General features: G+C 44.0%; 2 protein-coding genes across 2 annotated transcripts; both read left to right on the forward strand.

Moving 5' to 3' along the window:
• Positions 1-911: 911 nt before the first annotated feature.
• Positions 912-10852, forward strand: LOC115536038 (uncharacterized). Its single transcript, XM_030347694.1, has 3 exons — positions 912-951; positions 1133-1318; positions 9729-10852. The coding sequence occupies exons 1-3, from the start codon at positions 912-914 to the stop codon at positions 10850-10852; spliced, it is 1350 nt and encodes a 449-aa protein (XP_030203554.1).
• A 2092-nt stretch (positions 10853-12944) lies between these two features.
• Positions 12945-14244, forward strand: LOC115536039 (HMG domain-containing protein 3). The gene is made up of 4 exons (XM_030347695.1): positions 12945-13670; positions 13759-13830; positions 13919-14019; positions 14098-14244. The coding sequence occupies exons 1-4, from the start codon at positions 12986-12988 to the stop codon at positions 14242-14244; spliced, it is 1005 nt and encodes a 334-aa protein (XP_030203555.1). The 5' UTR covers positions 12945-12985.
• The last annotated feature ends 3008 nt before the right edge of the window (positions 14245-17252 follow it).

Consider the following 17252-nt stretch of genomic DNA (forward strand, 5'->3'; position numbering starts at 1 on the left):
GCAACCCCACCTATGACTCTCCATACTGCCCAGGTTAAGATGAGGCTGTACAGGCTGAAGCCAGGGAAAGCAGTGGGGCCCGAGGACATCAGCCCAAGGCTACTGAAGACTTGCTCTTCAGAGTTGTGTGGTATTCTTACACACCTGTTCAACCTGAGCTTGCGCCTACAGAAGGTCCCAAGGCTGTGGAAAACATCTTGCCTGGTACCTGTCCCAAAGAAGACCCATCCCACGCACCACAATGACGACAGACCAGTAGCGCTCACTTCACATATCATGAAGACATTTGAGAGACTTGTCCTCTCCTCACTCTGCACTAGTGTATCTACTCAAATGGACCCTTTACAGTTTGCATATCAGCCAACATCAGTGTCGATGATGCCCTCATTTACATGGTGCAGAGGGCATACATCATACATCTGTAAGGATAACATTCTTTGACTTCTCATCTGCCTTTAATACCATCCAGCCACGTCTGCTAGGGGAGAAGATGGAGATGATGAAGGTGGATCCATTACTGGTACTGTGGTGTTTGGACTACCTTTATCTCAGACCACAGTATGTGCGCCTACAGAACAATATTTCATGCACCATCCTCAGCAGCACAGGGGCTCCACAAGGAACTGTGCTGGCTCCATTCCTGTTCACCATTCCTGTACACAGCGGATTACAAACACAACACTAACAGCTGCTTCTTGCAAAAATATTCAGATGACACAGCTCTTGTTGGCCTCATTAAAGGGGGAAATGAGGAGGAGTACAGAGACACCATAGACAACTTTGTGGAGTGGAGTACACACAATAATCTCCATCTCAACACCACAAAGACAAAGGAGATAGTTGTGGATCACAGGAGGGGGAGGAGGAGGACTCAACCAACACCAATCAGCATCGGGGGCACTGTGGGGGAGATGGTCGCCAACCACAGGTACCTTGGTGTGCAGCTCGACAGTGAGCTGGACTGGAAAAGTCATGGAACTCATATGGAAGCGGTGTACAAGAAGGGATAAAGTTGACTCTTTTTCATGAGAAGACTACGGTCATTTAACATCTGCCATCCCCTACTCTGCACTTGTCTACCACTCAGTGGTGGCCAGTGCTCTGTTTTTCGCTGTGGCATGTTGGGGAGAAGGCGCCCGCAAAGCGGACAAAAACGGACTGGACAAGCTGATCAGGAAGGCCAGCTCAGTGGTCGGGGCTGAGCAGCTAAAGGTCCAGCAGGTGGCAGAGGCCAGAATCCTCAACAAACTGGCCTCAATAATGACTAACCCCACTCACCCACTCCACGCCCTGAAGGTGATCAAGAACAGCACCTTCAGTCAGAGACTAATTGCACCAATATGCAAAACGGAGCGGTACAGGAAGTCCTGTATACCAGCTGCCATACGGTTTTACAATGCACAAAAATGTTGGGTTATGTTGCGCAGAGGTTGCCAAAAATGCAAACATGTTATATGCAATCTAACAACTGCATATAGACTTATGGCATGTAAAAGAGTGACAGTATTGCGAAGTGAATAAAATAAATAAATAATAATAATAATAATTAAAATAAATAAATAATCTTTCTCTGCGGACCGGTACCAAATGACCCACGGACCGGTACCGGTCCACGGACCGGGGGTTGGGGACCGCTGTCTTAGATGACTGATCCTCAATTGGGTGTTAAGGCTTTTTCTAGCATCAGTCCTCTGTTGTGCTGCTGGGGCTGTTCCCTTGAGCAGATGTTGACGATTTCATCTCCGAACAGCACCGTCCTCTGTCTGAATGGTGTAAGACCTTGGATGGACTTCACTCAGAACTGTTGCTTTCTGTGCCCATGTGTTTGTCTTGTCTTAAAACCTCACTTGGTCTCCAGCATGCAGTTCAGTTAGGTTCCTTTGTCATTATAAAACTTCTGCTTAGCTTTTTGTTGCTCCTTGAACACCTTCACTCTGTTCCCCTCCTCTTTTTTCAGCAGGTTTTCCTGCATGCTTTCCCTCTGACGCAAATATGTCAGTGCCCACTAACTGGTATGGTTGGTCTGGCACAGGGTGTGGCATAAGTGGCTCGGCAGGATTGCTTGCTTGGTATTTCAGATATGTTGTGCAGTTACACATGCACCTCATTTGTCACATCCTGGTTGATCCGTGGCCAGTACATCACCTCACGTGCTCTTTTCCTGCATTTTTCAATGCCAAGATGTCCTGCATTGACCTTCTGGAGCATCTCTTTTCGTAGGCTCTTTGAGATTACTATTTTTCTTCCCTTGTAGATGATTTCGTCCACCACTGACAGCTCCGCTCTGCAGTTCCAGTACTCTTTGATGACAGGTGAGCAGTCTTGTCTAGTGTTGGACCATGCATCTATGATGGCTTTGCTCAGTGTTTTTAGAGTGTCATCTTTGTTAGCCTCAGTTTTTATGAGCTCCATTTTAAAATGTGCGATGGCCAGTGCACTTGTAATCATGTCCACATAAGCTTTCACACGTCATTCAGATTGGTGTTTGCTGTCTCCGACGGGTCAACAGCTCTTGGCCCGGTTTTCCCGAAACCTTCTTGAAGCCTTCCTAACGCTACGTCATTCGTAACCTCGACTTTAAGTTCTACCTTTACATCTCGCGTGTTTCCCGAAACGTTCTTTGCTACGAATCTCTTACGAACGTCATTCGTTGCTGACATTGTCCTTTGTCAGGATGATATATTTCAGAAATTATTCCACTTCGACAATCAGTCTCTCGTCGTCCATTTTGCCTCTGAGACCCTTTGATTGATTGACTGCTGACCTGGTGCCACCGGTCATGACGTTATGTTGATGTGAAGTTGTGATAGGCTACATGAGCTGAGTTTTATTTTGAAGATTGACCGAATGCTCTATGGCTTTTACTTTTTCACTTCCTGCCCCGGCTCGATCTGCTCTGTTGAAATTGAAACGGTTCAGCAATGGCTCGCGTAAAAAATAGAAATGCTACGGAATGGTAACGTCCCTTCTGGGACGCTGCTGAGCCGCTGTAAATGGTTTCATTGATTAGAGTGGCAGCGATCAGCAGCCGTTCCGCGGCGCTTACGTCCCCGGTGGAAATCAGGCTAGTGTTGTTGTTGTTGTTGCTAGCTAGCGCCGCCGCTTAGCATGTACTTCACAACTCTATTGTCCACTCGAGGCCCGAAAATAAACAGCGACGTAAGCGATTATGGCACGTTGCCGCATCGATGCTGAATCGTGCATGCCCCACATTGCGATGCATCGCCGAATCGATTATTGTGGACACCCATAATATTTATATATTTATTATATATGGATACCACCAGACCTGGAGGCAAAAAAGAAAAAAGGGTTGCGGCCATGTAACCCTTTGCTTTATTGACGTTCCCCAGGGAGTCGAGGAACAGGCCCACACATCAAAGGATTGCACGGGAACAGAACCTGTCAATAGATTACATCACACGAAAGGAGAGGAACAGGCAGGCAATAAATGCATCACACGAAACTCAAAGGTTTACACTTAGATGACCCAGAAGGAGAGTAGAAGGCAGGCAATATATGCATCACACAAAATAGTATCAAAACGTAAGTTCATAGATAGACGAAATCGTAACAACATGTAGATTCGGAAGGCTGGTGTCCGAGGAATCTGGAACACACCATAAGTTATTCAAAGTCATTAAAAAACGGTGGGCATAACAAAAACATAACCACATTTTGAGCATTAAGACAGGGTGCGCGTTAAAACATGTGCTTTATAAATACTGTAATAACCTCACCGGTGACATAACAATGTCCAGTCATAAGTACTTGAAGGAACTTAAGGGGCTACTCACACTAGGGCCGTTTGCCTGTCCCGTGCTGCAGTAAGATTCAGCACGAATCCCCCCCTCCCCCCGCTGGCCCGTTGTCACACTGCTCCCAAAGGCCGTGGCCTGGGCACGATTGCTCCTTCATACATACGCAGGGTTGCCAACAGTCACGCCCCTCTCACACTGTCACGCACACGCAAGAAATGTCACGCCAAAATAAAAAATCCTCCCGTTCATTTTCTGCGGGAGCAGACTAACAGCTGTAACATCTGCCTACCTACAACGTGATCACGGCAGTATTCTCTGATCGTTGATTCGCTGAAAACCACGCACCTGATACTAAGTTGCGTTTGAAAAGGTCAGAGAGAGTTCAGAGCCGGAGTCGGAGCCCACTGATGCGCGTTTGGGGATGGGTCGGTCGCGACCGATTCGTTCACAACGAACGAATCCCGATCGTGAACGACAAGAACTTGTTCCCCAAAACAAGAAGAACTGGTTCTTTGATTCTTTTTTTTTTAACATAAAACAAAAATATGGTCACGTAAATAAAATATACAAACAAAAAGAGCTTCGTCTCCCCGCCACCTTATATCGATTGAGTCTACAACGTTCTCAAAGATTCAGCCAATGAGAGGTAGCAATGGTGTTGCCATGACACCTGGGTAAACAAATGACAAGGTGGTACCGTCGAATTTGCGCGCTTTCTCTGTCTGACGTATCTTGGGTCATACCATTCGACGTGGGGCCACTAATATATCCCCCTACATTTCCGAAAATAGACTTGACCATCTGTTTATTGGATAAACGCATTTCCCAATCCCATGAGCCTTTGCTCCATTCTACGTCAATTCAAGAACAAACAAAGAAATTAAACTGCAGTTCGTATTTTTTATTTATGACCATGAAAGTTCTGTAACGCCTGAATTATGAAGAATTAAATATAAAATAAAATAAAAATTATAAATATAAAACCATGAATGACATATAGAGAGTAAGCAAGTGGTATAAATATTGGTGGGACGTTTGCCTATACAAAATAGTATATCTTGTCGATTTCCACGGGGGGCAGAGCCTAGCCCAGGGTATATCTTGGGAAACTTAAGAATCGGGCAAGTGGCACTTTTAAATTCCCCAAATGATTCAAGGTGGCCCAGATTTTACATTTTGAAAAAGCGTTTCCATTCTTTAACTTTTTATACTAAACGAGGACTATTTTGTATAAAACATTTTTTTAGGGTTAAGGGTTGTCCAAAAAATTAGCCGCTCAAACTAATATTTTAGAGTCTCAATCCAGCCAAAGTCCCTGCATACGTCATTACATCGTAATACGATAAATACGTCATCACCAAGCGTCCTCGCCACCATAACAACAATGGAGAGCAACAACGTGTATATTGTCGTCGGCCCAAATTTCAAGTAAAGACTCGACTCCACTACCGCACCAACGTAAACCCACTCGTGAACCGCTTGCCGCCATTGTTTAAAATGGTTGTTGTGGGGAAGAAGGGCATGGACCTATAAAGAAAGAAGGGTTGTGCAAGGACTACGTCATCCAGTTCACGGTGCGTATCCGCGCGTGTCATCTCATTAGCATCTGTACTTAGGCCACGGCACACCCCTCCAAGTGTGCCGTGGCCAAGGGGCTGTTCCGTGCTGGAATACGGTGTGGGTGTCGGATTGACTCGGCTGCCAGATCGACTGGGGGTCCTGGATGCGCAATAATCAGTGTTGGGGTAGTTACTTAAAAAAAGTAATTTGTTACTTATTACTAGTTACCTCTGTAAATTGTAATGAGATTACTTTACGAGTTACTGCATTTTAAAAGTAACTTCACTACTTATTACTTTACGTTTCTTAATTTATTGTGTAGATGAATTGACAAACATAATAGCTCTATCATCACCTTGTGTTTATTGTATACATGTATACAAAATGACATATAAAACCATAGGAAACAACAATAAATCCACAACCAACAGGATAAAGGAGGCTGTGGTGGTCAATCAGTAGCAACAAGTTTCAAAACACAGCCTTTGGGAAACATGAGAACAAAACTAGCTTGTTATTAGATTCATGGTCAATAAAAATATAAAAATAGAGGTCACTTTATCCCTTAAAATTAAATCAAATGAACTTAAAGGGAAACAGAAATGCAATTAATTAAATAAGCAGAAAATTCCCGTCATCCCAAAAGTCCATAGTGATCGATTTAAGTTCAATCGATCACTATGATAGGCTAACGTGCCGAGGCAAGAATCCAATGCCACACAAACCTATAAAAGGTTTGCATGGCATAGGATTTCCCCTTGTTAATTTGGTTTGTGTAGAACCGAAAATCGGTTGCTATGGAAACGTGACGTGACGTCACACGTGAGTACTCTATTCACGGAGCATGGCTGACTCCGACCGCTACGCTAAGCTGCGCTGTTGCCCTTTCAACAAGTGGTAGCAGAGCCGCCGGCTATTTACCCGACTCTGCATTTAAACGCGCAGACTTAAACGGAGAACAAAAGTACGCCGTCGCTTGTTGTGTTGTGCTGACGAAGTGACTTCCCAAGCACTCTCACTGTGTTTTTAACAGGCCCCATCCAGAAAATAAGACTTGTGAAAAGTGGAATGGCATGCCAAACCAAACACTATTGACAGCGTGAGATTTTTAAGTGATTCGGTGCCACAAATTGGAAATTATAACACAGCATGGTTAAATACTTTATAGATCATAACTTTACACACAGGCAAACACGGCTTGGGTAACGCAGGAAAGCGCGTTACTATAGTCTAGTAAAGTTGTGTAGTTACCGATATTTGAAATGTAATGCGTTACTTTACTTCGTTACCCATAAAAGTTATATCGTTACTGTAACGCGTTACTTTTTAACGGGTTACCCCCAACACTGGCAATAATGACGCACTTCCTGTAAACGCTGTCTTTTAAATGTGCATGCGCGTTTAATTCATTCCCAAGTTATTCCCAAGTATTAACGATCTCCTTTTGATTATTCTAATCTATGAATAATAATCGAATGTACAAATGATTGTTGCCTATACTGGGGTTATATGTAAAAGAAGAATCGGTTAACTCCATTCACTGAACGGGGCGATCCACTTTATTTCCAACGCTCCCAACACAGAGTCAAAACAGCGATCCACAAGCCGACACTTCCGTTCTACTCCTTCAGAATAATAGTCCCTAACAGGAACTGGGTTACATATGCATTCATCAGTGCTTTTAGACGTGTTTCCAATGGCTTTGTTTGTGCGAAAGAACGGGCTGCGTTCAATGAAATCAAAACCAAAACGGATTGAGCCTTCTTTTTATGTCCTGTGGCATCCCGCCACTTAAACCTCGGCCCGGACCAGCCCGAGGGTTGGTCCGGGATGGCCGATACCACCGTCACCCACCAGCCGGCGACTGAGAGCACCAACCGAACCCCAATCAGCGGGATGGGAGACACCTGGCTGGACAGCCAGGGAAAGACTTTAAAAGGCACTCAGGAGCAGACGGAAAGGGCCGACGAGTGACGGGACAGAAAGGGCCAACCCAGCCCTACCTTAGAGGTCCACGGAGATCCTAGGGGTAGCCGACCTGTCTGATTGTTAACCCTGTTATGCAATAAATGCCTTGGATGGCTTAACCCTCACTAATGAGCGTCATTTGTTCTTTGAACCCGGCTCATTCGAGGAGCGGGTTGCCACAGTCCATGATTGAGCCCCTTTTATAAACAACCCTTATGGGTTTTGTCCATTGGCTTGTGTCGATACGTCAAGTGTCTATACTTCATCTGTAAGCGCAGGACCCCGAGTCGATCGAGAAGCCCCTGACTGCAGCCCGCAGACGGAGCCCACATGGAGGGGGCGGGCACTCAGTCCACATGGAGGGGGCCGGCCCTCCGCCCACATGGAGGGGGCCGGCCCTCCGCCCACATGGAGGGGGCCGGCCCTCCGCCCACATGGAGGGGGCGGGCACTCAGTCCACATGGAGGGGGCGGGCACTCAGTTCACATTGAGGAGGACTGGTCAGCATCAACAGCATTTCTGATCCCGTTAGCTGAAATTTACCAGAAATGACCAGAAATTAGAGTGTGCCCGCCCGAGCGAGTGATGGCTAAAACATGCAAGTAAGTGAGACTGTCAAAATGCTTAATATATTTAGTAATATTCATGCAATTGTGTATTATGTCTTGTTAACTATTTAATCGTCAATTCCCGCCGGCGGGAACGTTTTAGTTACACCTAGCATGTTCCCCCCAACATGCTAGGTCAATTTTCAGCATCATAAGGTTGAGTGATATAGTCATGTCATACACCGTTGGAAAGCTTAGAATCTCAGGAATGTCAACCAATGTCAACCATTCGGTGGAATAAATATGTTTAGTGAATATAGATCAAATATATCCTAGTGTCTTAGGTCAAAATAGCCCCCCTCACCCTCCCCCACCCTTGGTGCATACTTACTTTATCGTCGTTGTGGATATCCTTAGCAATGAGTTGATACTTCATGTTGGGTCTTGAAATGTTCATAAGAGTCCACAGAAATCGAATATCAATATTATTTTAGTCTAATTACATCGTGTATATGCACACGCCATCTTATACAAAGCAGCCGAAAAATAGAAAACCGAAACGCTGCAATGTTTTTTTGTAGAAAACTGCTTTTATGTTTATACTGGTTTTCTTTTACTTTTAGAGACACGTCAGTGTAATTGCGGATGGCGAGAGCCCTGAAATACATCTGGACAGCTGCAGCGGTCTTCATCACTGCCCCTTCTGCCAATACAAAGCATCAAAATGTGTTATCGACTATCACATCACATGCCATGCCTCGATTAAATACAGAGGTATATTTTCTTAATTTCTTCTTCTTCTTCTTCTTCTTCTTCTTCTTATTATATATTTGATACCATTTTAAATACACTATTTAAAATACGTCCATTATGAAAGCAGTTATTATTAATTGTATATCTTGTATATTTCTTCTTTCAGAGTTCACAATCATAAAGTGCGGTTTAGATTGCAGGAAGAAGACGCACTTTCATTGTTGTTATTGTGCAATAACAATTATAGACCGAAAACAGATTTTAAAGCACCTGGAATCACACAACACCCCAGAGGCCCCTCCAGAGAGACATGTGGCCCCTCCAGTCACCCCAGTGGCCCCTCCAGTGGCCCCTCCAGTGGCCCCCCCAGTGGCCCCCCCAGTGGCCCCTCCAGTGGCCCCCCCAGTGGCCCCCCCAGTGGCCCCTCCATTCACACCAGTGGCGGCCCCTCCAGTGGCCCCTCCATTCACACCAGTGGCCCCTCCATTCACACCAGTGGCCCCTCCAGTGGCCCCCCCAGTGGCCCCCCCAGTGGCCCCTCCATTCACACCAGTGGCGGCCCCTCCAGTGGCCCCTCCATTCACACCAGTGGCCCCTCCATTCACACCAGTGGCCCCTCCATTCACACCAGTGGCCCCTCCATTCACACCAGTGGCCCCTCCAGTGGCCCCTCCAGTGGCCCCTCTAGTGGCCCCCCCAGTGGCCCCCCCAGTGGCCCCTCCATTCACACCAGTGGCGGCCCCTCCAGTGGCCCCTCCAGTGGCCCCTCCATTCACACCAGTGGCCCCTCCATTCACACCAGTGGCCCCTCCAGTGGCCCCTCCAGTGGCCCCCCCAGTGGCCCCCCCAGTGGCCCCTCCAATGGCCCCTCCAGTGGCCCCCCCAGTGGCCCCTCCAGTGGCCCCCCCAGTGGCCCCTCCATTCACACCAGTGGCCCCTCCAGTGGCCCCTCCAGTGGCCTCCCCAGTGGCCCCCCCAGTGGCCCCTCCAGTGGCCCCTCCAGTGGCCCCTCCAGTGGCCCCCCCAGTGGCCCCCCCAGTGGCCCCCCCAGTGGCCCCTCCAGTGGCCCCTCCATCCACACCAGTGGCCCCTCCATTCACACCAGTGGCCCCTCTAGTCACCCCAGCGACCCCTCCAGTTACCCCAGTGGCCCCTGCTGTGAGACAAGTCCCTCCTTTGAGACAAATAGCAAAGGTGACTTGCTCACACTGCAACCTCCAATTAAACCGTAAGAATTACAAGACCCACATACGCCGGAAGCACGTCGATTCTTTTGAGGTTGTCTCAAGAGAAAGACATTTGGCATGTCAGTGCATCGATCCAAAAAATGGTGTGTTTGCGGTTGAAAAGTCGTTTCATGGTCCTGCAACACCCATACACGTGATAAAAAAAACATGGGGACCTACACAGAAAATTGTATGTGAGTTGAACCAATGCCAACTGAATGCAGAATTTGCCGTACGATCCAGGATATTACCCTTTGAATGTCATCATCTAAGGTCACTGTCATACTGCCCACGGTCAGAGAGCAAAGTTCCTGTTTTATCTGAGGAATCCTTGGTTTTGATGGTTCAAAACAAATGGTTTGGAGAGGAGCGGAAAGCAAGCCTCATACAGCGGCAAAAGGAGGCAGATGCTGAAGGTGTGCCCCTTTCTTTGGAACTCACAATTGGTGGACCACCAGCCAAGTATCACATTTCTGTGTACGAGCCCAAGGTGTCCTATTATAGCAGGCTTCAAAGGACCATTGTAGCTTATGACAGCAAAAAAAATAGTTGGCATTGTCCTTGCGCCAAACCAAAACAGGCATGCAAACATAAAGCCATAGGTAAATGGCACCTTTTTCAAACAAAAAGGCACTTGTTTAGGAGGCTGAAGTCCACCGATTCAGAGGGAACCCTACCACCACAACTGACTTCAGAGCAGGACGGCAGTCAGCGGGAAGAGGGAAACTATCCACCAAGGGACAAAGGGGTAGAAAGAATGCTGAAGTACATCGCGGCGAATAAAAAGCTCCCTGCTGAAATACCACAGGCTCTCATACAACAGAGCAGAGATGCCCATGTGTTGAATGGCTATCCAAGGCATTTGATTCCAAAAGAAACCAGATGTACGGAATGTGATTGCATGCTCAGTGACCCTGTACTGATAACCTCTAAAGGGAGGATTCTGTCAGCCAATAGTGTCATTGAAGGTAATTATTTCATTACTTCATGCTTCTCATACCTCAAATCAAATCATGATGCCACATTCAATTCATAGTAAAATAATATTCTCTACTGATCTGAGAAGGCAAGCATAAGCTATTCAACAATTGTGGCATTACATTTTCTTTTAAGGAATATCAACCTACAGGAGAGTATGCCTGGACTGCAACATGGTGTACAGGTACCAGGAGTGGGAGGATGGTGTCCACAATTTTGACGACCATCTGATCCTGTCCCTGCACTTGTGCCTGTCGTTAAGGAATGGAATACAGGTGAAACCACATTACTCTGTATATTTTGTGTTAACTTAAATACATAAACTATGATACAGTAGAAAAGTAGAGCATTCTGTTTATATTGTCCTCATTATGACCTTATACTATCTTGCCATAGTCACCTCACATAATTCATTATATTTTATGATGAATATTATAAAATATAATATTCATTATATTATATCCCATTATAGACACAGCCTATTTTATCAGCAACAAAAGGACAGGATTCACACAATCTATTAAAACTGTAAATAAGTATTGTTTATTGTCACAAGCTGTAGTGTTTTAACCTGGTCATACCAGACCATCGTACTTCATTTCATTTGTACACAAGGTCTGGAATCGCTCAATTGACAAACGTTAACTCACTTGAAGGCGGGTGTCTGTTGAAGTTTCAAACTATTGGATCTGGCCAGTACCACTCTGGATCTGCTAACCAAAACGCATAACGTTTGGTCGTGACATATTTCATGCGCCGGCTTCTGAGCCACTCCCTCTGTTCGCTGATTGGACCGGCAAAAATCTGTCTGGAGAAAACCTACGAATATACCACAGGCCCAGACTGATACTGAAGGGAAATGAAAATTGAGCGGAAGTACGTAGGCGGGCGGTGCCAGGCTAGTAGTGTTTCAGGGCTGACCTAAAATGTGACTCAATAACAAAAGTATCTTAAAATAAAGATGTTTGAATTGTTAAATGATTAATTGCATTTCTCTCCATTTTTCCAGACACACACTGCTGTCAGTAGACTTCTTGACACTTTTGAAGCTACAGAAAAAATTTCCTTCCCGAACAAGGACAGGGTTCTGCAGGCCTATTTACACTTCGAGGCTTTAACTGACCATGAATACATGTATGCATGTATATCCTGTGGATACAATCCATCAGTTATAGTAATGGATCTTCACAAAAAAGGGGTATTTAATATGCCAGGTGAGCTTGATAAAATGTTGTTTCACAAAATGTATTCACTCAACGCTTTCACAATAGCGCCTTTCTCCAAATTACTGTCATCTCAACAATATTATAACTATAATGGAGTTAAAATATTGGATTTTTTTCTTTTTGATTTTTTTTTTGGAGCAGCATGCTCCCATGATTTATTTTTTTCATGTTGACACCAACATCATATCTATCTTTTTTTACCAGTCAGTGACATTGAAAGCCCACCAGACAACTATGATGGTCATGTGGACATCGAACAGTTCTGGGATGCTGTGACGAGAGAAATGCTCAGCAGAGGTTTAATTCCATGTAAGTCATGAACAAAGTCAAACCAGCTTTTAAGAATAACAATGTTTTGTCTCTGTTTGAGATTATGTGATATCATTTTCTAAACAAATTGCTTTACGCAACTATTTCAATAGTAGGTGAGAAGAACCCCTTTGTTGTTGCCCCGAGCTACCACCACTGGGCACCATGGATCGGTCCCCAAACCAGATGCTCAGCACATGTCCTGAACACTGAGTTTGAGAAGTTACATACACCCAAACTGGAAAGCACTGAGGCTGATGACCAGCTAATAACTGAAGAGCGCCTGGTTGACGAAGTATTAAACCTGAAGGTAAGTTTGATGTGAAACAACTTAACTAAATATGTGTCTTTTATGTTACACAAAACATAATTTCTCAATAATAAATAATAAAAAACATGCATTTTCCCAACAGGTAGAGGCAGTAAGGGCTCTTTGCAAAGCCTGTGGGTTGGATAACAAGGGCTCAAAGACAGACCTTGTGGTCCGATTACAGCAAAAAATGTCCAATAGGGTTACTTACAACAAAGTCTTTCAGAAGGTGTGGGGGGCTTCTGGTGAGTGAAAGAATATGTGAATCCAATACTTGTTTAATTTAATCTGACAATAATTTGGTTTGTGTAAATGAGTCAATCAGGCATTTTTTCAGAGCGCAAAGATGAATATTGTGAGATTACTAACAAAACACTTCTGTTGTCTTGTAGGTGGCTTGGCTGTCATCACTTGCCCGTGTGGCGTTGTGTACTCTGTAAAATTCAATCTCAGAGCAGAGAGCCCACGTGACTATGTTGATATGCTGCTGTCATGGAAACACTTCCCAAACATTTCAGTCTATGACTACGCGAGGGGATTAGCAGTGCATGCCAACAGAAGACAGCTGGACACGTTTGAACCATTTCAGGGGAGGTTATTGGAGCCAACTGTGGAGAACATTAAGCAGGCATCAGAGGGCAAGCTTAAAGTTCATATGCCTTGGTTGAAGAACCCCAAGGTGCCAGAAGACAAAAATGGCCACCCACTAACTGGCTCATCGGAGCATTATGCTCTTAGTGATGTCTTCCACCAGAGCAACAGTCAAGATCCAAGTGATGTCCTTAGAAAGATCGGACTCGTGCCTGAGCTTGTTGGTCAAATAAACAGCCAGTGTGTAGAACAATTGTTTTCAGGAATGAGGAAAAATAATTATTTCCTCAACATGACCACACCCTCCAACCATATATTTCTACAAAGAAATATTTTACACCATCACAATGTGGCGAGGAACCAGAAAACAAAGGAAGAATTCTGCAAGATTGTTCCTGCAAATACTGAAATGCAATTGGATAGCCATGGCAAAATGATGGGTAATCTATAAAATACATATAATATAACAATGTTTGGAATTTCAATGTTTCAGTTTCTTTAAAAAACATTTAACATTTAATTCAACAGTCCTTCCCCCACAACCTGTACTGTGCACCATGTCATCAAGCCGCAGTAATAACAGTGAGGAGCTACAAACGTGTAAGTCAGATGCTCCTTCAAATTATATTTGGTCCAATGTGGACTTTGTCATAATTATGAAAATCTTTTTGGGTGGTCTTTCCTCTAGCTACTGATGACAGTGAGCTGGATGACTTCACTAGTCTTCAGAAAATAACGCCGAGCAGAGCATGCTGGGGACAGGAGCTTCTGGACATACAGACACAGCAGGTGAATTGAACTACAAAGACATTGTACCTATCTGTAAAGTGTACTTAATAATAACATATATTGTATTTCCTTCCCTAGTTAGAGGACATCATCGATAAAAACAGAAGTCCAACCGAGCACATTGCATATGTGAACAACTTAGTCCTCAGTCGATCCGATTTTTGGAGCATAGGTTTGGGATCAGAAGTGAATGGGATGGTAACAATACAGAACACAATGTTTTGAAACTTTTAAAGGTTATCTATTTCATCCATGTTTGTTAATTTATTTACAGTGTCTTAATTCATTTGTACATGCTTTTTTTTGCCAGATCCTGAGCAGTTGTCTGAAAGTTATTGAGAAGGTTGTAAAACTCTTCTTATATATGTAAACCAAATAGAATAAATAATCACAATGGATTGTTACTATAACAGATTGTTGAACTTTGTCTGTTACAGAAAGTAGCAAGTATGTTTGCTGCAAGCAGTCATGTTGTCGCTACTTGGAGTCCCCCATTATCGTTGAACCCCATGCTTCATTTGCCGGTATTTTTTATATTATTCATCCTTTTGTTATTGCGTGTTTTGTATCAGACATGCACTCATATTATACACGGGTCTATTGTTTCCCTTTGCTAGGCAAATGCAACTAGTCTGCAGTGGATAGTTCTTCCGGTCTGGTTACCTGGACACTGGAACCTTTGTGTAAGAACATTCAGTTTTGCCTTCACTTTTGTTTTGTGCCCATAAGACTAGGTTTAATTTAAGTTAATTTATGATCATGGCCTTCACAAGAAGTGAAATGTATCATAGCTTTGTTTTATTAATCACTGAATCACTTGAAAATCCAACAACTTTAATGACATAGCTTTGAAGGTTGTACGTTTATGTGTCTGTTTATATCTGAACACATAAAATTGACAGATCCTCAAGCCCCAAGCTAGGGAGATTTTCTTCCTAGATCCCCTCTGTGGCACTGGGTGGAGAGATCAAAGTCGCACCATACCATTCAGGTTTTCAGATCGCCAATTTTACAATTCTGGATAGTGGTAGTTCTGTTCAGACCACTTATCGATTTTTTATTTTTAAATTGTGGCTCTGTTTTACATAAACTAAAATTGTAGATACTGTACATAATTTCCAATTGGATGCGTGAAACAGAGGCATAGTTGCAACTTATCAGTGGGGCTGTTCTGACCCTATTTTTTTTTATTACAGCCTGTTGGCTTATCCTGTTACAACTGTGTTCTAAGCTTTTATGCATGTTTAGGAGGGTTAAGAATAGCAGAAGTATTGTACTGTTAAATTGACTTTCCTGTATACTGTGTTCACAGAAACTTGGCTCAGATCTTAGCCCCTGGGCCTTGGAAGACTCTAACTGTGGATGATCTTCAGGTTTTTTATTTTTTATTATTATTATTTCAGAAATAAACCATCTGATTCTACCTTCTACTAAAACATTTTTACTCTCCACACTACAGGGTGCACCCAGGCAAGGTTTTTCCAACAATTGTGGGGTGTTTGTGTTGATGGTAAGGAAATGGCTATTCAGTATATTATGAATATGTCATATTGGGGCAACTGGGGTGGTATTTCTTCTCTTTTCAAAAATAAATGGAGTTTTTATTTTTATTAACATAAATATAAACCACTTCTCTTAATTTACAGTACGCAATGTACATTGTCATGGAAGGAAGGTGGGACTTTGCTGAGGTATGTTTACATAAGTATCATCACTAGTGGAGGCAAGGTTTTTTTGATTTGTATTTGTTAACCCATTTGAATATTGTTTATTTTGTCAGTCAAACATGAAGCAAATACGGCGATGGTGGTGCCTGGTTCTTTTGAAGAACTTCCCCATGCCGTAAGTGTCTTAAATTGGGTTTAACGTTTCCTTTACAGTTCTGAAATAATTTGCCTCACTGTAACAAACTTGCCAAAATGTATTGAAATATTGAAAATATGTAATGTATGCCATTTACTCACCAAGGTCTGCAGAGGAGCTTTCAGGAAGCAGGAAGAGAAGACGGGAGGGAATAAAGCTATTGGTACGTACGTGTCATATACTGTAATGTGTGATGTTGTCTTAGAGCAATTGTGAAAGACTATAGTCTTACCACCCTCCCACCACTAATACATTTCAGGATAAAGATCTCTGCACAAAAAGGGCTAGAGTTGCTCCAACAGCATCCAGCTCTGAAGGATCAGGTAATGTATAGACTGTTAATCCAGGTGAATCCATGTAGGCCTACACATATTCAGAGTATTTGTGAGATATGATTGATTCTATTAGGCTTCTACTTCCAAATTAAGTTGTACACATATCTCCATCAATATGCAAGTTATAGCCTACTCCATGGCTGATCTATTGCACTACTAGGGCCTACTTTTATTATTCCATTGTATTAGCCTACTCAACATTACTGACAACAATCTGTTTTATTTCAAGACAAAACCGAAGACCAGGAACTGGAACCTGGGAACCTGGTATGTAATATGTGTGTAATGCTGGAGGTTGTATGTATAGCCAGATGAAATAGTCTGATAACTAGTCGAATAGTGTTTTTTATCACTGAAAACTCATCAGTAGTAGTAGCCTTTGTTTGCATACCATGTTGTGGTTTTGGGAGAGTAGGGTGTCAAGTACAGACACGAATAATTTTTATTTTTTCTTCAAGGAAGAGGATGTTGTCCTGAAGGACACGATTCAGGCAGCAGCATGGTGCCACGTACAGTCCTTCAAGGACAGCGTCTCTCTCCCAGAGGTCATTGGGATGGAAGGTTGGGAGCAGAGGGCAGCATCAGTACAGCGCAAATCCCATGACGGCGGGGATGAGGAAGAAGCATGGCAACCATTCCGATTCTCATTCCAATTACAAACTGACTATGAACTCTTCTGTGTGGAGATGATGGACAGGAGAAACCTGAAGGTGTTTGCCTCTTTCGAGTCAAACACCTCTCCCCCTCCCCCCTCCCCGTGACGCCTGCGCCACACGACTCCAGTAGTCTGATGATGCAGCATAATGGTGGCGCTTGGCAGCTATGGCGGCGGTGACGGCGATGTCGGGCGACGAAGCGAGAGTGGCGTCCACCTCACTGAGGAAGGCGTCAGTGTGTTCCCCCCCCGTTGAGACTTTGTTTGTTATTTTTTTATCGTTTTGCTGAATAAAAAGACTGTTGTTAGTGCTCCTGTGATTGGTGTAACTTAATGTGCTTCACACATGTAGCTTTTCATTATGTCTATTGAGGTACATT

Source organism: Gadus morhua, chromosome 22, assembly GCF_902167405.1.
Source record: "Gadus morhua chromosome 22, gadMor3.0, whole genome shotgun sequence".
NCBI classification, from domain to species: Eukaryota; Metazoa; Chordata; class Actinopteri; order Gadiformes; family Gadidae; genus Gadus; species Gadus morhua.